The sequence below is a fragment of the Phyllostomus hastatus genome, unplaced genomic scaffold (genome assembly GCF_019186645.2).
Source record: "Phyllostomus hastatus isolate PE091 unplaced genomic scaffold, TTU_PhHast_1.1 phas_scaffold_55, whole genome shotgun sequence".
In the NCBI taxonomy this organism is placed as follows: Eukaryota; Metazoa; Chordata; class Mammalia; order Chiroptera; family Phyllostomidae; genus Phyllostomus; species Phyllostomus hastatus.
Window position 1 is genome coordinate 6,269,988 of NW_025334035.1, and position 27,369 is coordinate 6,297,356.

General features: G+C 37.4%; 1 protein-coding gene across 1 annotated transcript; it reads right to left on the reverse strand.

The window, feature by feature from the left end:
• Positions 1 to 661: 661 nt before the first annotated feature.
• On the reverse strand, positions 662 to 26,313 carry LOC123809219 (myosin-4). The gene is made up of 40 exons (XM_045824172.1): positions 26,217 to 26,313; positions 25,939 to 25,987; positions 23,027 to 23,274; positions 22,786 to 22,929; positions 22,259 to 22,415; positions 21,510 to 21,537; positions 21,286 to 21,403; positions 20,784 to 20,876; positions 20,518 to 20,581; positions 20,298 to 20,396; positions 20,084 to 20,187; positions 18,181 to 18,319; positions 17,482 to 17,600; positions 17,232 to 17,381; positions 15,188 to 15,358; positions 13,368 to 13,677; positions 11,932 to 12,005; positions 11,271 to 11,358; positions 11,070 to 11,187; positions 10,636 to 10,759; positions 10,409 to 10,545; positions 10,026 to 10,281; positions 9,093 to 9,335; positions 8,825 to 9,001; positions 8,454 to 8,599; positions 8,101 to 8,191; positions 7,628 to 8,017; positions 6,816 to 6,942; positions 6,233 to 6,351; positions 5,911 to 6,107; positions 4,459 to 4,642; positions 4,022 to 4,187; positions 3,808 to 3,932; positions 3,110 to 3,418; positions 2,820 to 3,023; positions 2,380 to 2,505; positions 2,121 to 2,291; positions 1,931 to 2,035; positions 1,734 to 1,829; positions 662 to 938 (listed from the first exon to the last, which is right to left on the reverse strand). Exons 3-40 carry the CDS (start codon positions 23,228 to 23,230, stop codon positions 786 to 788), a joined length of 5,826 nt encoding a protein of 1,941 aa, XP_045680128.1. The 5' UTR covers positions 23,231 to 23,274; positions 25,939 to 25,987; positions 26,217 to 26,313; the 3' UTR covers positions 662 to 785.
• Positions 26,314 to 27,369: the final 1,056 nt, after the last annotated feature.

Genomic DNA, 27,369 nt, shown 5'->3' on the forward strand with positions numbered 1-27,369 from the left:
AGCAAAATTGTATGTAAAACTTAGAAAGTTAATAAGAATAATTATTTTAAGAGTTCAGTCCCCCTCTTTTTTTTTTTTAGAAGGATATGGTTCAGAGGAAAATAGTTTCCCCAAAAGGAAGTAAAATCTATAACCACAAAGTTCCTGGGAGGTTTGAATGCTGTGAAACTGTAACTTCTTCAGTGCTCCCCCAGTCCTTTCTTTCTACTAGTATTGGAACTGTGCTTTCACTCTGCATTCTTAAGAAATTCATTACCATCATTGTCATCTCTAATTCGTCCATTTTATAGTCTTCCTGTCCTACTCTATCCTCCATACCACTGCCAGAATTGTGTCAACTGTCCTCTTCACAGAATATGACCAGTTTGATGAATGTCCTAATTTCACAACACTGCATATGAGGCAGTGAGGTTTTAACTTCACAGTCAGGTTTTACCTTCCATCTCTGGCCTCATCTGGTGCCCTTTGCTCATAAACTACTCTGAAGTCTCAGCCTCGTTTTCTCTTTTTCAAATGGCCATTTCCATTTCTCTTTCACCTAATAACTCTTCTACTCCTCTTTTAGGAACTAGCTCAAGTCTTCTTTGAGAAGTCTTTCTGGATTCCCCAGTTTAGTATTAGTTTCTATAGTACTATAGAGCTTATAATTGAGACACATGTATTTTTAGGTTGCAAAATTCTCTGCAGATTTTATTTTATTTTATATTACAGCAACATGTGACAGTGACAAAGAACTTCACATTTTGTGTATTTCTTTGATCACCTTTCAGCATTTGGATTGAGCATTACTCTTCACTTATGATTTTTGTGTGAACCTCTCGGCTCTTCACCCGCAGCTTGTTGACCTGGGACTCAGCAATGTCAGCCCGTTCCTCAGCTTCCTCCAGCTCATGCTGGAGCTTGCGGAACTTGGAGAGGTTGACGTTGGATTGTTCCTCCTGAGAATGAATGGAAATGCATTTGAGAGTACAAGAAAAGTTGACGTTTCTGGTTCTTATTGCATTTGTTACTAGAAGCAGCTACAGGACTTACTTCATGAATGAGAAAGCAAAAGGTTCTGCCATTTGGTGATGTACTTATTTGGAGGTAGGGTATTTCCACATACTAGCCTCAGTGAATGAGTGGGCTTACAACCCCCCTGTTCAGTCTTTCTTACTTAACTTTCTTCCTGGCAAACTTAAGATGCTACCGTGACCACAGGGAGATCAACATAGCAGGAATAGGAATTGATCTTGTATCTACAAAACAAACTTTTAAGAGTAGGAACAGTAGGTAGTATTGGGTGCAGAAAAACTTGAACATTTCAGAATTAACAGGATAAGAAAGATAACTGCAGTCAAATTAAAAAGAAATGTCCTGAGATGGATTTATCATGAAATTAAATAAGGCTTGAACTTCAGAGCCCTCATTTGCACAGTCCCTTTGTGTGCTGGGAATATAGGACTTCCAGACAGGAGTTGCAGAGTGTTCCAGACAAGGAGGTTATTGGGTTGTAAACAGGAAGCACTTCTGTGTGAACATGTCTGGAAATTGCTTAAAGACGTCTCAGAAGAAGTGAACCTAAATCTTAAAGGCTCTAGTAATTCATGGTAAAATTTTCTCATTCTAAATAAATACCTAAACAAACCTAATTCTTTATTTTCAATTTTATGTTCTTTGCCTTAAAGAAAGTCTCTTAAATTCTAAAAACGTCATGGACGTGAACCTTTCTCTCACTCTGAAGATATACTCACAGCTTCTTCAGCTTGTCTCTTATAAGCTTTAACTTTGGTTTGTAATTTGTCCACCAAGTCCTGCAGCCGGAGAACATTCTTGCGGTCCTCCTCAGTCTGAAATGAAAAAGATACCAAATAGATAGTGTCATGATTTTAAAATAATTCATTTTATTTTCTTGAGAGTAAAATTTGGAAAATATGGAAACATTGGTCACCTGGTAAGTGAGTTCCTTCACTCTTCTCTCATGTTTGCGAAGACCTTTGACTGCCTCAACATTTCGCTTCTGTTCATTTTCAACCTCATTTTCAAGCTCCCTCACCTGGAAAAGAACAAAGGCATTTAACAGTTGGCTGTATCTAGCTGTGTGAACAGGCTGGGAATTGAATGGAGTGGTGAAAACCCACCCTGGCCTCCAGTTTCTGGATCTGCTTCTTCCCGCCCTTCAGGGCCAGCTGCTCAGCCTCATCCAGACGGTGCTGCAGGTCCTTCACTGTCTGCTCCAGGTTCTTCTTCATCCGCTCCAGGTGGGCACTGGTGTCCTGCTCCTTCTTCAGCTCCTCAGCCATCATGGCTGCCTAATTAGCAAATAAATCAAGAAAATAAGGAAAGCTGGTAATGGCAGGTAGCATGCATATATATCAGCAAAACAAATGCTCATCTTACATCAGTGATGGCCTTCTTGGCCTTCTCTTCTGCATTGCGAGCCTCCTGGACAATGTCTTCCATCTCTCCCTGGATTTGGGAAATGTCTGTCTCCAGCTTCTTCTTGGTGTTGATCAGGCTGGTGTTCTTGTTAAAATATCACATTTAGAAATATTAAGTACATGAAAGCAAAATCACAGTGCCTGCTGTTCCAATGAAATCACAAACTAATTAATTAAATTAATCAGCATCTCAGTTGACAATGTATTTTTTAAAAGTCACTCAACTCTGAATGTCAAAATTCAGATAAGCAAAAAATATTGTTAATGCAAAATATTAAATATTTGAACTGTATCCTCCATGAAACATTATGAATAAATTTTTTAGATAGTACTAAGATATGAGCAAGAATTTGATATTCGTTCCTCTAACTTTTCACTCTTCTCTTCCTATCTACTCACCTGGGTGTGCAGCAGCTGGACACGCTCACTGGCATCCAGCAGCTCCTGCTCTGCAACTTTCCGGCTCCTCTCTGTCTGCTCCAGAGTGGCCCGCAGCTCCTCGATCTCGGCCTGCAGCAGGTTGGCTCTGCGCTCAACCATGGCCAGCTGCTCCTTCAGGTCCTCCTGGCCCCGGAGAGCATCATCCAGGTGGATCTGTGTGTCCTGTGGCATGAATAATCATTGAGACATCTTGTTCTCAGGGCTTCAGTCACCTCAGTGCCCTAGGACCAACTCCTGAACCCCTTTACCTTGAGAATGCCTTGGGTGTTCCTGTAGTTCCTCAGGGCCTCAGCAGCCATGCGGTTGGCATGGTTCAGCTGGATTTCCATTTCATTCAGATCTCCTTCCATCTTCTTCTTGATCCTGATGGCATCGTTCCTGCTCCTGATCTCAGCATCCAGCGTGCTCTGCATTGACTCCACAACTCTAATATGGTTCCTCTTCAGCTGGTCAATTTCCTCATCCTTTTCAGCAATTTTCCTGTCAACTTCAGACTTGACTTGGTTCAGCTCCAGCTGGATGCGCAGGATCTTTCCCTCTTCATGTTCAAGTGATGCCTTAATGACAGCAAGAGGTGACATTAGCAGGGAATGAAAGTGTATAGTATCCTTGGAATAGGAATTAGTTCTTAGTTTGGGGCTGCCATCACACATCATTATTCCATTGTTATAGAAATTTCTACATGTTATTGTTGGTTTTGTATACTTCTGTCTCCCCAGCTAGGTAGTGCCCTTGAAGGCAAGGCCTTTAACTTCATCTTTGTTTTCTCAGTGTCTAGCAGTCTGTCTGACATACAATTCCGTTAGTTGTATATGTGGTCAATTTCCCATTCCCAAACTTGTATGCGGAGTAAAAGTTATTTGTCTTTTCTCTTGATTCTCAGTTCTTGCATGCAATAGACTCTAATTTTTCTCAAAATTGTTTTCCAGTGTACAATAATGTCTACCTCTGCCTCCTCTAAAGCAGCCTGAAGTTCAGACTTTTCTTGCTCGATTTGCTTCTTTATTTTTTCCAGTTCATGAATACGTTTCCCTCCTTCTGCAATCTGCTCAGTGAGATCAGAAATCTCCTCTGTTGGTGAACAAAAATATACAAATTTGTTCAGTGAGGAAAAGCATTCTTTCAACTCTGTTGTTAAAGAAAAGGTAAAATGTACTCACGTTGCAAATTCTTATTTTCCCGCTTCAAGGTTTCAAGTTGGTCTAGGGATTCCTCATAAGCATTCTTAATCTTGAACAGCTCTGTGCTGAGGGAGCGAGACTCCTTTTGGGAAGCTTCAAGTTCAGCATGAGTTTCTTCATACTTCTGTTTCCATTCTGCTAGGACCTGAGGGGCAAGGAATAGTCAGGAAACTTAGTGGAAAAAGTTTGATATAATGAAACCATTTATTCCAGCAACTCTCAAACAGAGTTGAGATGTCTGGGGCTGAAAAATTATTAAGAATGAGAAGGGTGAAAATCACAGGAACTCTCCACCTCATCAGTGAGACAAGAGCTACTGAGAACAGCCCTCAAATGGTTGGAATAAGGCACACTGAGTAGCAGGCTATCTTTAATCATATGTTGGATGCTGAGGCAGAAACTTCTTCAGAAATTACCTTATCAAAGTTCCTCTGCTTTTTGTCCAGGGCTGCGCAGGCAGCATTAGATCTCTCCACATCGAGCATGAGGTCTTCAACCTCATTCTGGAGCCGCTGCTTCGTCTTCTCAAGGGAGGCACACTTGGCATTCACAGCCTCTACATGCTCCTCAGCATCCTGTAGCCTCTGGGCCAGCTTCTTCCTGAGAAGTGAATTAGGGACAATAGAAGTGAATAGTCATCAGTGGAACTGGGTGTTCAGAGTGGGCACAAGAGAGTGATTTCCACAGTCAGACTCCATAATACTTTGCTTTTCAAAGTTGTTTTCTAGGTGTAGTTCTGTATTAATTCATTCCCACTCTCTCACCAACCAAATACTGAAAACAACCCAAATTTCAGTATTGCTGTGCTTCATAGTCTGGCTTTAAGAGGATCATGATCAGCCAAAGCCAACATTTTGCCCTTCAGAGTAGCTGGTTCAGTCCTTCTTTAGAGAATGTTAATATGTACCTTGAATTACTGTTATTTATTGTTTTCTGCACTGAATTTTGATCTCCAGAGAGTAGAGTCTGTATTTTGCTAATCTTTGTGTATGCTTGTAGGCTATCATACATATTATTTACTCAGGTGTTATCTTAATTGTATTCAAGTAAGGTATACTTGATTTTGTCTAGTTGTTTAATTATATCCCGTATTTTCCTAGCTTTTTCATAAGTCATTTAATAAAAAGCTTTCCCAAATCTACATAAATTTTGCTCTGAGAGCTCTACTAAGAGTCTGTTCTAAGGCATTCACCAAAACACTGTAATTCCAATGATAGGGATGTACCTTGGCCATAGACTAAATGAATAAATCTCTTCTTAAACTTTCTGTTGAATAAGTAGGTCCCTTTCTGTCCAGATTCTCTCTCTTAACAGCTAAGTCTTGAACTTTTGATTGCATTGTATATTTAGTCCATTATAAAACAATTTTATTTTGTATTACAGAATCTTATATCTGTTTTTATTTTATTGTCTGTTACAATATATTTATTCCCCTTTCCTTTTCAATATAGCCATATTTTCACATCTCAAAAGGAGGAGCTGTATTTTAAAGTCCATTTATTTTTCTCTCACATATGTGTCACCTTGGACTGATATTTTGTTAGTTGCTGAGAGAGAAGGGAGGCACAAGAAAGTACAATTAATTCTTATTCTATCTACACTTGTATAGATAGAATGATGGCAAAAGTCTCCCCTTTTAAAAACAATCATTCAGCTTCCTCTTGCTTATGTCTTTTCTCTTTCTACTCTCTGGCTTAATTTCTTTCTTTGGACAACTGAGAGATTTTTCTTGCTTAGTTTTATCTTCATGCATATTCTTCCTATATTTTTTTTTGTTTTGGGAGAAGTGGACACTTGCCCATTTCATAGTGGAAGAAGAAGCTCTTTGTTAACAGAGATACTTCATTTTAACTAAGTTTCGAACATACTTGGCCTCCTCCAGCTCCTCTGTGCGCTGGATGGCATCTGTCTCATACTTTGTCCTCCATTGGGCAACCTCGCTGTTGGCCTTGGACATTGCCCTCTGAAGCTCGGCCTTGGCTTCCTGTTCCTCCTCATACTGTTCCCGCAGCAGGTCACAGTCGTGGCGGGAGGACTGCAGGGCGTGGGCCAGAGCACTCTTGGCCTGAACCAATCCAAAAGGGTGTAATGTAAGTTTATATTGTGATCATCAATATTCTCCATGTGAAGTTCAATAGTGTCTCATGCTATAAAGCTCAACTGATTGAAAGTCAGCTGGAGAATTCTCACCTTAGACTCCTCTTCTAGCTGCCTCTTTAATTCCTCAATCTGTTGTGTAAATGCTTGTTTGCCTCGGGATAGCTGAGAAACCAGAGCATCTTTCTCATCTAGCTGTCGTGAAAACTCACCTGTGAAAGACAAAACATGAGTGATATATTTCTCTGGTCTAAATGAAGAATAATTTAAAGGATGAAACAACATTAGAACTCTCTTATTTCATATGATGGAAAGAATAGCTCAAGAGCTTTGATGCTGTTGAGGAGGTGAGTTCTTGCTCTTTCAAAATGTGTGAGCACTTTGATATTTTAGGATTTGCTTTTTTAAAAAAGTTTCCATTGTATTTTTTCCATTACACCCCATCCCAATGCTAAAGCAATAAAATTTTTCTCAGCCTAGTGATCTTAATTTTTTTCCAGTTATAGCTTATAAATCATTTTTTACCATCTTACAGAAAAATATGAAGGAATAATGAGTCAGTGGCAAATGGGTGTACATGGCCCAAGAAATGATTTGTGTTTGATAGTTATATACTGGTTGAGGCTCACCTTTCATTCTTTACCTCTCTATTGGATGATCATATTTATTTACTAACCTGATTCTGTATGTAAACGTGCTCTCTGAGCTGATAATTCATTTATTAATCGTTGTTGCTCCTCCTCCTTTGTTTTCACTTCACTAAGCTGGTCTTCTAGTGTCCGGCACATTTTCTCAAAGTTTCCCTGTGGTAGGATGTACAAAGTGGTAAGATGATACATTTCTATGTGTAAGTCTGGTATTTGGAGATCTGTAAGTAATTGTGGAAAAGGGATGAGTTTCATCTACCTCAAAGCCCTGTGTAGTGCCTTGGATGTAAAGGCACATAATTTTGCCTGAGTGAATGAATAAATGATTGTGTAAAGGATATTGGAAATGATTGGAAAACATAAGCATCATTTAGATTCTGCATCGTGTTTTAGAGTATGATTTTTAGTCTTTTTTTTCTATAATTGCATTCTTTCATAGTATTAGTGACAAAGTTTAAAGTGATTGCTACAGCCCTGGCTGGTGTGGCTCAATGGATTGAGTGTCGGCCAGTGAACCAAAGGGTCAAGTTCGATTCCCAGTGTAGGGTATATGCCTGAGTTGCAGGCCAGGTCCCCAGTGGGAGTTACACAAGAGGCAACTACACATTGATGTTTCCCTCCCTCCTTTTCTCCCTCCCTTTCCCTCTCTAAAATAAATAAATAAAATCTTTTAAAAAATGATTTCTACATATAAATCAAGTAATTCAATATAGTGATGTCTATTGAGAATAATTTTAATATTTGAAATAAGATCTAAAGTTAGATAATATTGTCACATATAAACTTGATCATTTTTGAATTGTTGTAAACAAGGATGAAAGAGTAACAAGTTAATAAAGACCTTGGCTTTGGTGACAGTCTCCATGTTACTAGCAAGGTCATCGATCTCCATCTTCAGCTCACTCTTCTCCTTCTCCAGCTTCTGCTTGACCCTCTGCAGGTTGTCTATCTGCTCCCCAAGTTCAGCCACACTGTCTGCATGCTTCTTCCTCAGGGCAGCTGCTGTGGCTTCATGCTGCAGGGTGGCCTCCTCCAGGTCCCTGCGCATTTTCTGGAACTCAGCCTCCCTCTTCTTGTTCATCTCAATCTGGGCCGAAGTGGCCCCTCCAGCCTCTTCCAGCCGCTCGCTAATCTCCTCCAGTTCCCGGGAGAGGTCAGAGCGCTGCTTCTCTGCTTTAGCCCTAGAGGCCCGCTCTGCCTCAATTTCCTCTTCCAATTCCTCAATTCGGGCCTGAGAGTGATGAAAAATACAAACTTAGTTCGTGTTAGTAATTTCATTGTGTTGAATTACACTGATGAAAACCATGTACTTACCTGTAACTCCTTGATCTTCTTCTGCAGCTGCATCCCAAGGGCCTGTTCATCTTCAATCTTGCTTTGCAGATTGCTCATTTCAAACTCTTTCCTGTTAGAAGAGCATCATATTAGCTCACATTCAGTTCTCTTACCATTCTTCTTATCTAGGTATAATTGAACATCTATTTGTACTGTTAGTGGTAAGGAAGTAAGATACATGTTTTACAAGTCAATAGTCTCCAGTTTTCATTAACTAAAAAGTGAAAGATGTCTTTTTTCCTATATAAAATGAAGTAATATTTTAGAGATTTTTAAAGCATGTATTTTGTCTGAACTGACAGACAATAAGAAAGTTACAATTGAATACTCACTTTTTGAGTTTCTCATCAAGTTGCTGTTTGTCATTTTCTACATCCATTGTGGATTCTTGGGCCAATTTTAGGTCACCCTCCAGTTTTCTCTTGGCTCTTTCTAAATCCATTCGAAGTTTCTTTTCTTGTTCCAGAGATCCTTCAAGCTAGATTTTTAGTGGATTTTATTTGTTTTTGTTCTTAATCACTTTGACGGCCATGTTACTAGCCCTCAAAGATACACAGGAGAATTTTAAAAGACACATTAAATAGCCTGAACTTTAATTATTATTCCCAAACCGGTAGTTAAAAGTTTATGAGCATCATTAATATTTACATGTTATAATTGATTATTTTATTTTAAGAGACAACACTGTGTTTTTCACACTTACATCATCCACTTGCTGCTCTAGCTTGATTTTGGCTTTGGTCAGGGTGTTGACTTTGTCCTCTTCTGCCTGCAGGTCATCCAGGGTCTGCTGATGGGCCTCCTGGAGGGCCTTCTTCTCCTTGGTCAGCTTAGCTATGGTTTCGTCCAGGCCTGCCATCTCCTCTGTGAGGTTTTTTACCTTAGGAAGTAAAAACACTTTGTATTACATGCTGTATTTTGGTGGATTCAGTTTTATTTAATAACATAAACTTTTCTTATATGTTTCATACCTTGTTCTCTGTGGCATGTTTCTCCTTTTCAACCTTGGCCAGTGTCAGCTCAAGGTCATCAATGTCTTTCTTCAGCTCTGAACATTCATCCTCCAGTTTCCTCTTCTTGGCTGTGAGCTCAGCATTGATCTCTTCCTCATCCTCAGCTCTCTCAGTCACCTCTTTGATTTTGGCCTCCAGCTGGATTTTTGCTTTGATTAGCTGGTCACATCTTTCCTCTGCATCAGCCAAGCCTTCAGCTTCCTATAGGGGGGAATGAAGTGTTTTCGTTTGTCTAAACTATATCTGCAAACTCATAGGAATTTATTAAAAGGTGGAAATTTCAGAGACTCAGCCAGTTGTTCAATGTATATGCAAACTACCTTGTCAACTTTCAAAAATCAAAAGGACAAAAATATCAGTATATACTGATTAAATATATTGAAAAAGTTTTTCCAAATATCCATATGTGGAAGGTCAAATCAGGGAAATAAGCCTTTTGGCAAAATCTGTACCTCTGCTACTTTGGAAATTCACTTATTCAATCTAGGACCCAGTTTCCTTACATTTGAGGGTGATTGATTTCAACTTTTTTTCTGTGCTGGTGAAAACAACATAACTTCTCTATTTTATTTATTAAAATATTAACTGAAAAAAGAACATTATAGTTCAAGAGAAGGTTCTGTAAAGAAAGGAAATTGTCTGCAGATATTTTTGTGACTTTGCTTACTGATCATCAAACTATGTGTGAATGCACACATGAACATAGGCAGCATAATTTGTGACTTTGCATCTATTACTTCTTTAGGTCTGAATCCTAATATTTTTGAAAGGCAAACAACTATAACAAATGTTTTGGTGGAAAGCATTTATTAACTTAAAATATTATTCTATCAAGTCAGATAGTGATAGGATGATAAGATGTGGCTGAACTGTGCAATGTATGATACTCACAGATTGAACTTGGAGTTGTAGATCATTTTTCTCTTGCATCAGAGTTACCATTTTCTCTTCAAGTTCTTTCCTTTTTGCCTCTGATTTAGCCAGGTCTTCTTTGGTCTTCTCAAATTCTTCTTTCATGTTGGCCATCTCTTTCTCTGTTTCTGCACTCTTGAGGAGGGGCTTGATCTTGAAATACAGCTTCATCCAGGGCCAGTGCTTCACATTCATGAAAGCACGGACATTGTACTGGATGCAGAAGATAGACTCTCTATAGGAGAGAAAAAAAGATGCAAATGAAAAAATGTGGAAAGTGACCATTCATCAACAAATGCAATGACTGCATTGGATTCAACTATTAAAATGTGGAGAAAAAGGACTTGTACTTGGTCCCTCACCTCCTTTCCATCATCTTCCTGAACTCCACCCTCATCAGGTATCCTCTGCACATGGCTTGAGTGCGTGTGATGAGTTGAGCCAGCTTATCATCTCGCATCTCCTCTAGAGTTCCCAACAGGCCAGCTTTAAAGAAAACCTTGCAAAAGAACAAGTTAAATATGTTATTTTCATTCATTAGAAAGTCCAAAGGAGGTGAATTTATGATAGAAATTTGTATTGGTGGTACCTTGGTATGACCGAATTTGTACTGGGTGTGGTCAATGTCAATGGACCCTAGAAGTTTCTCAGAAGCTTTCTTGCTGTCAATGAATTGACCCTCTGGAATGGCACTTGCATTTAGAACCTTGTATCTGTCAGAATAAACAAAATATTAAAATGTTGTTTTCTTCACTGTAATAAAAAGGTAGAACTTTTAGTAGCTGTCATTGACAAAATTATAGATTGATTTTGTATTAAAATAATCAAACTGTGCTTTATGTAAAATTTGCAAAGATATAATGAAAAATTTATGATCATATAAACCAAGACTTCTTTCTTTTATGATCACCTTTCAAATAACTGCATTTCAGTGTTCAAGGAAAAGTTAAAAAGATGTTTGAAATATGTGGCAATTTTGATATAGACTAGCACACTGAAAGTCATAAATAATGAGATACAAACCTCTGTTTGAAGTCTGCATAAAGGATTCTGCTTGGGAATCCTTTCCTGCAGATTCTGATGCCTTCCAGCACACCATTACACCTCAGCTGGTGCAGGACAAGTTCATGCTCCATGGCCCCTGAAAAGAAGATGTGTTTTTCTCTCTAAAAGTCTCACAAAAGGTCATCCTAGAGTCTTACTTGGATATCAGAAATATCTTACCAGGAGTTTTAGTTTCATTGGGAATGAGACAGCGTACAAAGTGGGGGTGAGTGCTCCTCAAGTTGGTCATCAGCTTATTTAAATTCTCCTATAAAACCATATGAAAGGTTTTAAAAATAATTTCTAGTTGTATTTACATTAGAGTCCCTATCAATGGTCTGTAGTTAATGTACTTCTGTTTCATATTTCAATGAGCTGTCTCAATGAAGAACAAATCATAGTAACAAAGAAATCACATATGTGGAACATAGAAAATTACAGTTACACAAAACCAGTCAATCTCAGTATGTTTCCTTAATCACTGCCAATCAGAGACATTTTATATTGAGAATTTGGTCATATGAAATAGATGTGACTAAATACAGTGGTTGCTTTTAAGTGAGCATTTGATTTCATGTGAAATTTGTTTAATACCAGATCTTTCAGATTTGGGGCTTAAAGAGGATGTGCTTAATTTAGTATGAGGTTTGATGTGAATAGATATGTCTGGGTCCTCTTGTTAATTTTTCCTCAGGCATTTTTTAGATTATTTTTAGTACATCTCTACCTCTTTTTAACTTTTTTTCTGTTTCACCATAGATATCTTTTAAAACTTTTTAAGTTATAATAATTTAATTTCTTCACAAGAGTAATAATTTGGAATTCAAGAAATATACTGTACCCTGAAAAGAGCTGACACTGTCTGGAAAGAAGACCCCTTTTTCTTGGCACCTTTCTTTCCACCACCGCCACTTTCTGGAAAACAATATAGAGAAATTACAGTTATTTGCAATAGCCTTTTAAGTACTATCCATAGACACCAGGACTGCCAAAATACCATTTGAAATTTAAATTTACACTCATTCATTTGTATCATTCCTATTCTTTTCATATCTCCCCTCCTTCAACTCTAGATTTGGAAAATATAAGCATTAACTTGCATTATAAGCGTTCAAGAAAACCACCACCACCACCACCAACAACAACAACAAAATAACTGTGTATGTAAAGTGTAAATTTGGGGAAGGGATGGGATTCCTGTAATTCAAATCAGCAGGAGCTTCCAGGAGACAGAGAAAGGCCTCAGTGCACACAGTCCCCAGAAAACAGGTGAAATTGCATGTTTGGTCCCAAGTAGGTGAGCCTCTGCTAACCTGCAGGTTAGACCTATATTCTATTTGCCTGTGCTTTTGTCTCTTACTTGTACATCCAGTCTTAGGTGACTTAACAGAACTTTAATTTCTGAAGCACTAGTGCTCTAACAAAGAATTTTCTCATTCCAACTTAGCTGGATCCTTGAAGGAATCAATACTATTTAAATGGTAGAAACGAGCTGTATGATTCTGAGCAAGTTACTTAACTCTCTGAGTTTCTGTTTTCTTATTGGTGAAAGGGGTCCATACTAATTGGTCCATTGTGTCCATTTTAGTTCTGAAATTGTATGATTGTAAGACTGTACCACACCTATTAATTATACATAATTTTATTAGATCCATATTGGCCAGTATTTTCATGTTAGGTTTTGCTATAATTGTGTCAATCTCTGATAAATAGTATATTTCTGACTTCTGGCTCTAGGAACATATTGATGAAATTAAAAATACCCATCAGTAGATGAGTGGATAAAAAACCTGTGGTACATTTGCACAATGGGATACTACCTGACCATAAAAAAAGAAGGAAATCTGACCTTTTGTTACAGCATGGACGGACCTGGAGAATATTATGCTAAGTGAAATAAGCCAGTCAGAGAAAGAAAAATACCATATGATTTCACTTATAAGTGGAATCTAATGAATGAAATAAAATGGAAACAGACTCATAGATAGGGAACAGACTGATGACTGTCATAGGGGAGGGGAGGGACTGGGGAGCAAGGTGAACGGAGTAAGTTAAAACCACCCAAAACTCATAGACACAAGCAGAATGGTGATCACCAGAGGGAAGGGGTATGGGGGGAAGCAGAACAGGGTAAAAGGGGGATAAATGGTGACAGAAAATGAGTTGGGGTGGTGAACACACAATACATATACAGATGATGTATTATAGAATTGTATGCCCAAAAGCCATATAATTTCATTAGCCAATGTCACCCCAATAAATTGAAGGAAAAATTACCTGCTTCAGCAGTTTGAGCTCCAGAAAAGAGGAGAGACAGAGTCTTCATTCCAGACTTCTGGTATAGCCCAAGCACCGTCTCATTCAGGGGGTCCTTGTTCTTGTCAAGCCAGCCAGCAATGTTGTAGTCCACGGTGCCCGCATAGTGTACCAGCGAGAAGTGGGCCTCAGCCTTGCCTTTGGCAGGCTTGGGCTTCTGGAAGTTGTTGGACTTGCCCAGGTGCTGTTCATACAGCTTGTTCTTGAAGGAGGTGTCTGTGGCCTTGGGGAACATGCACTCCTCTTCCAGGATGGAAAAGATGCCCATAGGCTAAGAGTAGAAAGAAGGGTATAGGAATGATGAGTCTCTCCAAAATAATATGTTCCAGTAATTTATGTACTTGGTGGAAACCTGTACAAAAGAAGACTTGGAATGATAAGGAGTTAATTAGGCATGATACTACTGGGCCTCTACTACTGAAATGTGAAACAATCATATACCAAGGACATATGGGAAATATGTTTACTAGAGAGACTCCAATAAAAAAAAGATATTTGTGCCACAATAAACATTATGTTCAGAGTATAAAATTAAATTCTGAAACTGCCATTTCAAAGCTGAATTCTTTCTTTCATAAATGTATATATCTAAATACTTTCTTCCCTACTGGCAGTGTAACTTCCTTCACTTCAAATTTAGACATGACAAAAGTATGAAGAGAAGAGAGATTAAGGATAACGACTAGGAATGATCCATTGCCAGGAAAAAGTGTGTCTCATGTTGTATTATAAAACTTTGTGCTCTAATCTCTGTTTCTGTCACTGTGGGATTAAGTGATGCTTATTTGGTTTTCCTTTATAAGTAGATTGACTCTTTTCAGTGGCAAATTTGGTATGAAAGCCTGATATAAAATTCAACATTCATGGCTTTGCTTTAGTCACAAACTGTCTTCCAAAAGCTATTTTGAGTGTTCCAAGAAACTGAAATACTATAGAAGAAAACAAATGCATTTCCTGAGGACTATACAGTTTTGATGAATAGTAAAATATCATATCACCACATTATAGTATCTTTTTCCCAAATTGGGCAGACCTAGTCTGCTTTTACACTCTCATCTCTCATATTTTTATGAATTTTGACATTAGTATTTGAAGTTTTCCTACACAGCAGTTGGACTTACTCTTCCCACTGAAAGCGTATGGTTCACAAATAACAAGCCTTATTGTTATCAATAGATACAAGATGAATTCCCACTACACTTTTGAAAGTGTTTAACAATTACTTGATGAGTTTTAACATCTTCTGAACTGATGTAACTCTTGTTTTACCCCCTTGATAATGAGGAATTCAGGGTTCATGTTCCAGGTAAGGCTATAGAAAGTTTTACTTTCTAGTCATCAGTTTACTCAATTGACTATAGCAATTAAAGAGTTAACCTTCCAAAGTTTAAGACACCTTGACATAGCCTACATAGATACACATGAAGGATGACAAATGCACAATACACAATCATAGGTTCACTAGAGTTAATTACCATACTCAGAGGACTAGCCATACTTTCATTAATTTCTCCCATATGCATGAAATCATGCATGAATAATGGAAAATGAAGTGATTAGAGGGATAAATGTGACTGGGTATATGTGTTGTAATAATTTTTCTACAAATTACTTTTTTTATTAATAATAGGTCACTTGTGACACATCTCACAACTGATCAGGGTGCACAAGTATATCATAAAATTCCACTGCTTTTTCTTTGAAAATTGTGATTGCAGTTAAGCATAGGAAAGTGGACTATTTGTTCTTCATGTTTCAAAGGCTTGAAAAGTCATACAAACCTTCTCGATGAGCTCAATGCAGGCAGCCAGGTCCATCCCAAAGTCAATGAACTCCCACTCGATGCCTTCCTTCTTGTACTCCTCCTGCTCCAGCACAAACATGTGGTGGTTGAAAAACTGTTGCAGTTTCTCGTTGGTGAAGTTGATGCACAGCTGTTCCAGGCTGTTAAACTATAGGAAACAATAAATATGTAAATTACTCATAACTTAAGTATTTGTATCTATGGAGCAGCTACTAATATTTCCTTCTAAATCTAAGGCATTTGATTTATTAAATTACAAAGGTTCAGACTGTTTTTAAAATTTATGACATAATTCTAAAACAAAGGAAAATTGACTCCTCTATACTTTGCTCTCCAAATAACTGCATATGAGGCAAAATGCTAATAAATGAGGAGATCTTTTAAATATTTCCTTAGAGTAATTTAGGAAAGTGTTTCTGTACTCATCTGTTTGGATCCAAGATTGATGTTGACTATCTTAATCATTCATGGGACATTTTTGAGACTTCTAGATTTGAAAGACTAAAATTCTTTTCTATTTATACCTATTTACTAGATTTTGTATCTCTTCCAAGGCCTTTCTGTAGCATGAATTCCATTTTGTACTTTTTTGATAGTTGAAGATTTTAATACTCTTCTTTCAATAATTTACAGAAAAAGGCAGAAAATCAGGAAAGATATCGTAGACTTAAATGACAGTATCAACTCACCTGATTGATACTCATAGAATTCTCCATTCAACAATGTTTAGCAGAGCTCATGTTTTTTTTCTTTTATCATATAAAATTTGAAATCTTTAATATAACAAAGTACTTTATAATCTAAACAACCATTCCATAATTTTAAAGTGTTATCCCTTAAAAACCTACCACTTACCACATTATGCATCATTTTTTAAAAATTTTATTTAAATTTATTGTGGTGACATTGGTTAATAAAATTCTATAGGTTTCAAGTGTACAATTCTATAATACATCACCTGTATATTGTATAGTGTGTTCACCACCCCAGGAAAAGTCTCCTTCTGTCACCATTTATTGTCCCTTTATCCTGTTCTATTTCCCCCCACCTTTCTTTCCCTCTGGTAATCACCATACTGTTGTCTGTGTCTGTGAGTTCTTTGTTTTTTTTTTCTCAATCCCTTCATCTTTTTCACTCAGCCCCCAACCCCCCTCCCCTCTGACATCTGTCTGTCTGTTCTCTATCTATGAATCTGTTTCTATTTTGTTACTTTATTTTGTTCATTAGATTCTACATATGAGTGAAATCATACGGTATTTGTCTTTCTCTGACTGGCTTATTTCACTTAGCATGCTCTCCAGGTCTGTCCATGCTGTCACAAAAAGGACAGATTTTCTTCTTTTTTTTTCCAGCCAAGTAGTATTCTATGTGTAAATGTACCATAGCTTTTTTATTCACTCATCTACTTATGAGCACTTGGGCTGCTATTGTAAATAACATTGCAGTGAACATTAGGGGTGCATATTTTTTTGAATTAGTGTTTTGGATTCCTTTGGATATATTTCCAAAAAGTGAGATCTCTGGGTAATAAGGCAATTCCATTTAAATTTTTTGAGGTAACTCCACTCTGCTTTCCACAGTGGCTGCACCATCTTCATTCCCACCAACAGTGCATGTGGGTTCCCTTTTCTCTACATCCTCACCAACACTTGTTTATTTTTTATTTTTAAATTGAATTTATTAGGGTGACATTGAGTAATAAAATTATATAGCTTTCAGGTATACAGTTCTATAGTATAGCATCTGTAGATTGTATTGTTTGTTCACCACCTCAAGTCAAGTCTCCGTCCATCACCATTTATCCTCCCATACCTTTTTTTACCTCCCCCCACCCCCTTCCCCTCTGGTAATCAGCACATTGTTGTCTGTGCCTGTGAGGTTTTATTGTTTGTTTGTTTTTTGCTTAATCCCTTCACCTTTTTCACCCAGCCCCACGACACCCCCACTTTTTGTTTGTTGACTTTGTATGCTTTAAATGATCAGGATTTGCATTTGCTAGCTTTCTGTCAATCATAACTCACATCAAAGATCTCAAAGCCAGCAATGTCTAAGACTCCAATGAAGTACTGCCTGGGCTGCTTGGTGTCCAGCTGCTGGTTGATGCGGGTGACCATCCACAGGAACATCTTCTCATAGATGGCTTTGGCCAGAGCACCCACTGAGTTGTATACCTTCAAGAACAATGGTAGTTTAGTTTTTGAATTGAAAACAATGATGGACCCTTGAGTCTCCTTTGGCTCAAATGAATCAGGAGGTTTAAGTCATGTTTACCTGTTGCACAGTCTGGCCTTTGGTGACATACTCATTGCCGACCTTGACCCTGGGGTAGCAGAGAGCTTTGAGCAAGTCAGCAGAGTTCAGACTCTGGAGATAGGCTGCCTTGTCAGCAACTGCATGAACAAGGTGAGGACAGTGAAACCGGTCAAGGCATATATAATTTGAGGTGTGAATGACAATGACATAGGAAAAAATTTTTGCTTGAGGAGAATATGTGCAAATGTAGCAAAACCTATTCACTTGCTGATATTGCTTCAAAATTATTGCTACCTTTTATGTTAATTTTAGTCATTTTTTGAGGTGATAATTTGAAATTTGAGGAATTAATGCTCTGTGTGATATTCAAAACATAGCTAAAGTGGGCCACAGACAAAATTTGAGAAATTCTAATTTAAGGGAATAGTGACAGTAAAATTTAGATTTCTTTTTTCCAGTGCACATGGGCACACAAAATATTCACTGAGATGAAAAATATTTTAATCAAATTGCAAGTACTACCTTGCCATAAGTCAATGAAAAATAGAATGGGCAGACATCACATCACCACAGATCTGCTCAGTCATGTAAAATACTAAGCAGTGTGTCATTTCTATTCCCATCATAGGGTAACTCAAAGTAAAAACATGGTCTGTGCCTCTGAGGAGCTGATGGGGTCAGTTCTGTCAATTGAAAGAAGTCAACAGGGAGTGGTACCTTCAGTGCCATCTGGCTCGGCTTGCTCTTCCCTTTGCTTTTGCTTGAATTTCATGTTCCCATAATGCATCACAGCTCCTGTGAGCTTGTAAATGGCCACCTTTTCATCAGCACTGAAACCCAGGATGTCCACAGCACTCTGTGAAGAGTTGAATTTAACTAACCTCACAATTATTACCACTGCAGACTTAGAATATACCTCCCACTTTTTTTCTTACCACACTTTGTCTTATATTTGATTAACACATTTTCATTTCAAAAGGCACTCATATTCATCACCATTTTGTTTCACATAGCAACACCAAGAAGTATGTATCAGCCTTTCCACTGAGTCATGTGGACAGTAAAGATATTATATGATTTGCCCACACTCACTTAGCCAGGACTTGAGCCCTTGCTTTGGTTACCAAGGCCAGTGCTCTTCCCATTTCCCCACGTTATTAGCCTGGCCTTGCTGTGTATACTTATTGTCTCATGGCTTCTCTTGATCTTTTCTCCAGCCTCACTAATCACTCTGTTTGGTCCTTCTTCTTCTACATTGTCCTAAACTAATACATAATCAAAGTCTACCTTTTCACCCTAGTGGGCATGACAGATACTATTGGGAAGACGATATGAAGACAATAGCAATGGCCCGAGTTTTTTTCCACGTTTCTCTCTAATACCAGGTCATAGCTTAGCTGATCATGACGTACCTGGCAGTGAACTTTACCCGATCATTATCGGTGTAGAGAACAGATATTTGTGGAAAGAACTTTCTCAGTATATTGAAATATATTTGTCATTTTTCCTTGTCAGATTTTGATTACCTTCTTAGTTGCCTAGGCTAGGCTTTGAAAAGGTTTTCACAATGGGGGAAGGCATCAGGGAAGAAAGAATGTTTATTTACTACTCTTGTTTCCTAAGACTCTTTCCTCAGATTGTTGCCTTCAGTTCCAGCTCACTGACTCTACCTATTTACAGAACTTAGACGTTATTACAGAAGTCCTGGAGCAAGACTGCTACATTTTTTAAGCTCTGAAACTAGGAGGTGTTTTTCAACTCCATATCACATTTGGGCATATGAATATAGTAACAAGATATAGAGAGTAAGAGCTGATATTTGTAAGATAAAAGCATATAAGTAATTCACAGACTCTTTGAAAATAATATTTGAAAAGCATATTTGCAAGCAATTTTAAATCCTATCTTAAGACTGTTGGGGTATTCCCATTGCTATGGAAGTTAATCAAATAAAATTGATTATTCAGGAATTCAAAAGAAAACACAAAATATATACATATAAAGAAAATAAGTCAGAGAACCCTTTAAAAAAAGAGGAGGGACGGAAAAACTATAGTTGCAAAAATAAATGTAAAAGCCTCATGGAGTCTCAAAAAGAATAGTATTGTGGTAGACAATTCGTTGCTTCTCACACTGCATGGGGTGGTAAGGCTTATATTATTAGCCCATAAAGGTATACTCAAAACAGATTTTGTGTTTACATCTGAGTATAGAGGAACTGTGGGGATTGCATATTTCATTATAAAAATTTTAACATATTGTAATTTTTTCCTCATGTTCTTGGGTATAGGGTCTGACAAAAAATAGAAGAGAAATATCACTAATGGAGTACAAAAATTGACCAAAAAATGACTGATAAGATAACAAAAACTAATCAATTAGCCAAGGAATGACAAAGACCTGACACTTTAGACATTTAATTTATCTAATACATATTGGTGGTCAGGGGCATTAAAATATCTTGTACTTTTATTCCAGAGGTAGAAAAGCTGAAAAGGTAGTATGGCCTACTTGTACTTTTTTTCTACTAATGCTATCTACCCCAATAGAGGAGAATGTTGTATAATAGAAAGTGAATTTGCCTTTTCCCATTTTTCCCCATGTTGTATCTATTACTTACATCTGTGGCCATCAGCTCTTCCTGATCATCAATGCTGGGCACTGTAATTTCACCTTGACTGACAAAGGCAAAGTCATATGGGTTGGTGGTGATTAAAAGCATTTCTGAACGCATGGAAGAGAATAATTATAGATAGAGTTACTTTGGTTATCAAAAACATTTCAGAGGGACTTCGTAGAAGGGCTGTTATTATCAATCAAAGATATTTTTTTACCAATGAGCTCTGGTTTCTTATTGGACATGATTTGATAAAATATGTGGTAGCTTCTTTCAGCCTTTAGCTGGAAAGTAACTCGGGACTTCTCTAGCAGATCTAGAAAGTGAGATTAAGCACATTTAACAGAAAAGGCTGTGGTCGAAAATAGATAAAAATAAGATTTTAAATATATATCTCAAAGGAAAACATACTCTGTAACTAATATACATTAACTTACATGTTTCAATATCTGCAGAAGCCAGTTTGCCCGTGGCCCCAAAATGGATCCTGATAAATTTACCCTTAAGGAGGCAAAAAAGAAGTTATTGTTCATATTAAGGTAGACGCATGTGGCGTTGGTGGTATAGTGGTGAGCATAGCTGCCTTCCAAGGTAGACACTAGCTCTTTATCTATGGAATGAATAGATGGAAAATATATTATTATCAGATGTGTTGAAGAGGCAGTGCTAATTCTCACATGAATAGGAAGACCAAGAAACTTACGAAACGAGAGGAGTTATCATTCCTCACGGTCTTGGCGTTGCCAAAGGCCTCAAGTAGGGGATTGGCACTGATGATTTGATCTTCAAGGGTCCCCTTAAGAGAATTGAATAAGACAGATAAAGAAACCCTACAAAAGAGGAGTTGCTGTTTGCTAAAATAAGTTCTCATTGATCTTTCCCCTTCTCCTTTCCCCCTGTGCAATAATCTGTAACTTTTGGGTAAGATTTTCTAAAGTGAATGAGGAGGACAGTTGTGGGGAGGGGACACCCCATTGACAGGGTCTCGATTTCTGTATCCTTCAGGACCAATTTTTCTTCCTAATTAAATGGTGGTGAGAACTTTTGCATATCGAAGCTGCCAATATATTTCATGCTCACAAGTCCTTCCAAGAGTTATCCCAAATCTAGCATTGCATGCAGTTAAGTTGCCCTGATTCTGAAGTACTGTGGTCACATTTTAAAGCCTTTTAGTTCTTCCATACTGAAATGAACATCGTGCCCACCTGCAGTTTGCCACCAGGAGCAGATTCCTCTTTTTTCTTCTCTCCAGTAACTGCAATTGTTGCAAAGTACTGAATGACACGCTTCGTGTTCACAGTCTTCCCTGCACCAGATTCTCCACTGTAAAGTCCAGACAGAATAAAAAGTCAGAATCTAAGGCTGTAGTAGTAACTACTGCAAGAATCAAAACTCAACAGAAAAAAAAAAAAACAGGAAATGTGCATACGTGATCAGGATCGACTGGTTCTCCCGATCTGTGAAGAGAAACCAAAACCCAAGGTATTTAAAAAAACTTGGCACATAGATTAACACAGTACCTGTAAACTCAAAATTGTCTTAAAACTACCTCCTCACCTCAAAAATAATAACTGTATCAATTGGTGCTTTGCTTTTTTCACAAGATACTTTAAAAAAATAACTAGCAAAGGATGTGCTAGTTAATCAGTGTATTAAACTTCCATTACCTTTAATGTGAAAAATATGTAATGCATTATTTTACCATATTAGTTATGAGAATAAACTATTGATATCAGATGAATGAATAATAATTTCATGTTTAATATCCCATTAATTACCTACTTCATCATTCAGAAATCCTGCCGTGATATTAATGTCCAATCCAAAGTTTACTATAGTAATTGTCATAACTTCTTAGCATGAAATTCAAAAGTTTACTTTTTAGAAGAGACAATATATTAGTTATAATTAAAATGTGTAGTTGGCATCTAGATTTGATTAATTTTGAGCTGGAATTTGCATGAATTAATTTGGATTTTAGCATAGAAATATAAGCAAAACTCCTTTTTTTGGAACTGGTACCTTTTATTCTAAATATACTCCTTAATTTTACTAGTGCTATTACTATGTCTGTGGTAAACATATTATTCTCAAAGTATTGGCTCTATGTCTTCTGTGTTACCAGTATACAAATCTTTTATTAGTGGCTATAGAAATTATAATTATGGAGTTGCTCACCAGTCAGCATGAACTGATAGGCATTGTCTGAGATGGAGAAGATGTGGGGCGGGGCCTCCTGGCGTTTTTTGCCTCGGTAGGCAGACACCACCTCAGGGTTGTACACCGGCAGCCACTTGTAGGGGTTGACGGTGACACAGAAGAGGCCTGAGTAGGTCTGTGGGAAATGACAAGATTGCTCAATCAGTAGTCACCTCATTAATCTGCCTGGGAAATATATAGATAGGGACCTAAGTATTGCATTTAAGGGACCCACGCCTTAGGTTCTCATAAGGCATAATGGTTTCATTCATTTGCTACCTCCCTCTAAGCACCTTCTGCTGCACAAAATGCTGCAGTTTTCCAACTATCTCAGTATTAAGTAGATGGTTTTCCACATGCTTATTTTCAAATATATCAGAATTTACAATGCTAGCCAAATGATTGGACTTAAAATAATGTTGAGTAGGAAAATCTGAAAATAAAGTTTTTTTTAGCTAACATGGTACATGGAGTTATTGAAAAGTAATGTCAATGGGGGCACTCACATAGATCATCCAGGCTGCATAACGCTCTTTGAGGTTGTACAGCACAGCGGGCTCGTGCAGGTGGGTCATCATGGCCATATCCTCTATCTTGTCATATTTGGGAGGGTTCATGGAGAAGACTTGATCATCCTTAACTGTGACAGTCTTAAGAAAAGAAAGAGTCAGTGTGTGTCAACTAAGTAGTAGAAAAGTATCAATTATGCTTTTCCTTCCCTTTATTTACTTATTTATTTTTACTCACAGTTCCACCTTCAGTCTTGACTGTCACTTTCCCTGTTTCCCTGCTCTGCACTGTTGCTTTCACATAGGATTCCTTAGGATCCACCACAAAGACAGAATTCTTGGCATCAAAGGGTTTGTTCTGGGCTTCAATTCGCTCCTTTTCAGATTTTCGGAGGTAAGGAGCAGCTTCCCCAAAAACTGCCATCTCGGAGTCGGAACTCATGGCTGTGGGTTATTGATGGCAACACAGCACAGCACTGGGTGTAACTGAAGGGAAGAAACAGAGTTGGACGATGACCCAGGTTGCAGGTAGGCATGGTCCTGTTGCTCTCCTGTTTGGTAAATGGACTTCACTGGCCATGCTTATTTCCTCACCCCTGCTTTTATGAGTCACTCCTGTGTGTTTCGTACAGGTTGGGAAATATTAGATCCTTGAGTTGAAAGCCTTATATTGGTAGCTTAATTTTTGTGAAATTTCAAGCCTCCATTGTATCTTTTGTATCAAGTGAGATATATGGAGGAATTGATGTTTTACTCAGCAACATTTGTAATACCCCAAGTGTGTTCAGAATCTCTTCTTTTTCTGCTTGCTTTTCTTTTCTTTCCTTTTTCTACACATCCCTTTTTTTGACATTGTGATGATACAATGAATTGGAAAATAACTGTTAACAATGGCTTTACAACCTAAATGAAACTTTAAAATACTCAATTATTTAAGCAAATTTTCTTGCTGCCCAAATTATTAAAGATGGATATTTAAACTGCATGTGAAAAGATATTAAAATTGAACATATGAAATATACATCTGTTCTTTGAGAACATAGTCCAGGTCAAAAACACCTAATAAACACAAACTCCTAGTTAACTGAGAAGCATTAGGTAATTAAAGGGGAAAGTAAGTACAATGATAGCTGAAAATCTAATAAATGATATTATCCTAACTCAAAATCATATTATATCAGTTCTTAAATTATATAAAAATCAGAAATATTATCTAAACAGAATATAACTTTAAAAGTTTCTTGGAAAATACCTGAATTTTTAACAAAATATTTGTAGGAGTTGCATACTTTTAGTCTATACTTCTCTTTGTTTTTAGCTGGACTTTAGCATACGTAGCCTTTTTATCTGATTCTTATTGTTTTAGGTCTCTCTTTCTTTCTCTCCCTCCTCCTCTTATTTAAAAAAATACCAATCCTAGCCCTGGCTGGCGTAGCTCAGTGGATTGAGTGCAGTCTGCAAACCAAAGTGTTGCAGGTTCAATTCCCAGTCAGGGTACATGCCTGGGTTGCAGGTCATGACCCCCAGCAACCACACATTGATGTTTCTCTCTCTCTCTGTCTCCCTCCCTTCCCTCTCTAAAAATAAATAAATAAAATCTTTATTTAAAAAAATAAATAAAAATTAAAAAATACCAATCCTCTAAATATATCTTCTGAAATAAATAGCCAGTATAAAGTTTCAAGCCAAAATAGACTTAAATTTTCCCCACTGTCATATTAATTATGAGAAAATAAGTTCTCACACCCTTGTGACAAGGACAGAATGTTGCCCAGAGTTAAAGTAGGTGACCTTTGTGGAGCAGAAGACGGGCTGGTTTTGTGGAAAGCAGTGCCTTTGTTGTTAGCAGCAGTACAACATCAACCTTTTATCAGCTTTACAGGAGTCTTGGTCAAAACCTCCTCTCAACTTATAATCTTAGATATGGAATTTGCTACCTACTAATCTCTGAAATCAGTGTAATTCATACTTATAAAAGTTTCTTGATAGTAAAGTGAAATTTAGACATTTTCAGAGGACAGATATTGAAACATTTAATGTTAGGTGTTTTTTTTTTCTTCAAAGAAGAACTGTTATTGTGTTATATTATTTTTTATTTCTGTGCTTGTTTTTAAACCAAGAAATTTTGAATTAACTACCATGTAGAGATTACTATGTCCAGTGTATCCACAAAACACAGAAATGATGTAACCCTCCCCATTTCATGGCTGAAATCAGTTGTTTCCCAGCTTGTATGTCACAAGCCCTCAAAGGTCCTCAGGCTTGTTGAAGCAAGTTCTTAAATTCACCTGCACAGTGACAATTGCCTCAAGTTCAACAAGCAACATTCCCACACAAACAATATGTTTTCTTTTCTAAATGAATGCTGCTGTATTAAATATAAACTCATTTAAAATAATTATTACATGTATAGTAGGTTTTCATCATTATGTGTATTCCTAACATAATGCAAAAAGTACAGGTTCTGACACTTAGAGTTGGGGAGGTCCATTAAATGTTTTTGGTTCTATGGGAGGGGTCCTAGGAAACCACTGACTTAGATCATAGATGGCAAGAGCTGGAGGGACCTTAATGGCCATCTAGAATTCAGTCTTGTCATTTTACGGATGAGGAGACTAAGGCTCAGAAATACGAAGGGTCATTCAGTGACAGAGAGGTATAAGTGGTAGTGCTTGGACATGAGTCCTATTCCCCCAAGTTCACTTTAGGACTTATTAGTGCTAATTCCACTGCAACACACCATTTCAAGGTATATAAATGCCAACTGACTTCACCAGGCAACTAGAGTTAGTGTAAAGCCTGAACTGGCACCTAGGAATTTTGACTTCCAGATCAAACCATTGTTGCTATTACCATTCCATCTCTCTGATATATCCTTACGGTTTTAAGTTGCACTAGTAGTTTACATTAAATGTTACATGTCATTGTTGCATACTGTCTACAATTCTAACAACACGTAAAACAGAAGAGTCATTAAGTTTTTTGTGATTAAATGGTCTGAACAGTCAAGATTTTGAGAAGCCATTCTTAGAGAGCATGGCTTATATCCTATTCCCAATAATAAACTAAGGTATAAAATGGTAGCTCTTTAAGACATAGCAATATAGAGATCCCTTTGTTCTTTAGACTATAATAATAGATTATTCTTACCTCTTGTGTTACCAGGTGGAGAAGGTGGCAGGCTCAAAGAAGACAACTACTGTTGAAAGAAAAACAAACAAAAGAATGTGGATTCTTTTATTTTTTTCAATTTAATCTATTTAATTCAATTTTTAATTTAAAATACTAGTAATTATTGTGCAGCACAATGTCACCCTTAGGAATGTTACGAAGAAAAATAAAAAATTGGGAAACCAGAATCATCTCCCTTAAGTGAATAATAATTCAGGAGTGTAAAACTAGCCGAGTGTTCTTCCATGTATACATACCTTAAAGAATTTTGACAAAAGACAGGACACAGGCATCTCGGTTCCACTTTTATAGAGACCATTCTGCAAACACAGCAGCCGCCTCAGCTGTCCTAGCTGGGAACCTACTTGGCAATCTCTTTGCACAATATTCACTGACTGTGGCTGTGAATGGATATAATTAGAAATATTTGCTGTCAACTATAAACAATTTGACAGAGGATAATCTAGGGCTTTTTTAATAGGCATTTGATAGGGATGGGGATTCAGGGCTTCTAAGGCTACTTCAGCTTTGGTGTTGCGTCATTCATCACAGAACTCAAAGCCAGGTTCCCACTTACTCTCCTGCCTATAAAATTGGCCTGGTAGAATGAGCCCGATGTGAGGTGTTCAGGACTAATTGATTTGTTAGTGCTTAGAGCCATTGAAAAGTTGGGATGAATTCTAGATCTCACACTATGATTGGAAGCAGTGAGTGATGGATATTAAGGCAGAATTCCTAGGTCTGGATTTTAGAAACAGTGGCAATAGATTCTTTTAAAGTCTGAAAGTCTAAACATGAAGAAGAAAATTAACTCTTAGATTAGGCAGTGGTGATGGACCCTAAGGAATTTAGAATGGATATAAACACTTCTGATCCTTTTCTGGAGGACTTACCATGGATATCTCCAGCTCATATGTTTTCATTGAGGGGACAACAGAATGCTGTGTGATGTTCCATGCATGTTTCCACTGCATAATAGAAGGAGATACAAAACATGCATTTCTAGTTCATGGGCAAATCCTCATGACTAGCTGTAGCTCTAATGAGGTGGGTACTATATATTTTAATTTAAGGTGGGAGGAAAGACAATACTCTCTTTGTGAACTAAGAAGATGAATGGGCCATAACATATGAGCATGCTACTTTTAAATTGGATTTTGGTGGTTTTGCCACATACACAGCTGTTACTGAATGTGACAGGAAATCTATCTACCCTAAGTGTGTCCCTAAGATTGGGTGTGATATTTTCTTTTCAACTGTCATCTGCTAGCTTAAATTACTGATAAATGTGATTACAGTTTTTATATATCCTATTGACTTAGAATTTCTTTTTAACATGTAACAGATTGAATCTTTTCTACTTTTTATTTCTTTTGATACAATACTGTGGAATAGTTGGTCAGAGTTGTT

Coding starts and splice junctions, on each gene's coding strand:
- LOC123809219 (XM_045824172.1), bottom strand. CDS start 23,230: ATGAGTTCCGACTCCGAGATGGCAGTTTTTGGGGAAGCTGCTCCTTAC. Junction 11,359..11,931: donor CAGTGTCAGCTCTTTTCAGG/GTACAGTATATT, acceptor ATGGTTTTATAG/GAGAATTTAAATAAGCTGAT. Junction 2,506..2,819: donor TCCAGCTGCTGCACACCCAG/GTGAGTAGATAG, acceptor TATTTTAACAAG/AACACCAGCCTGATCAACAC.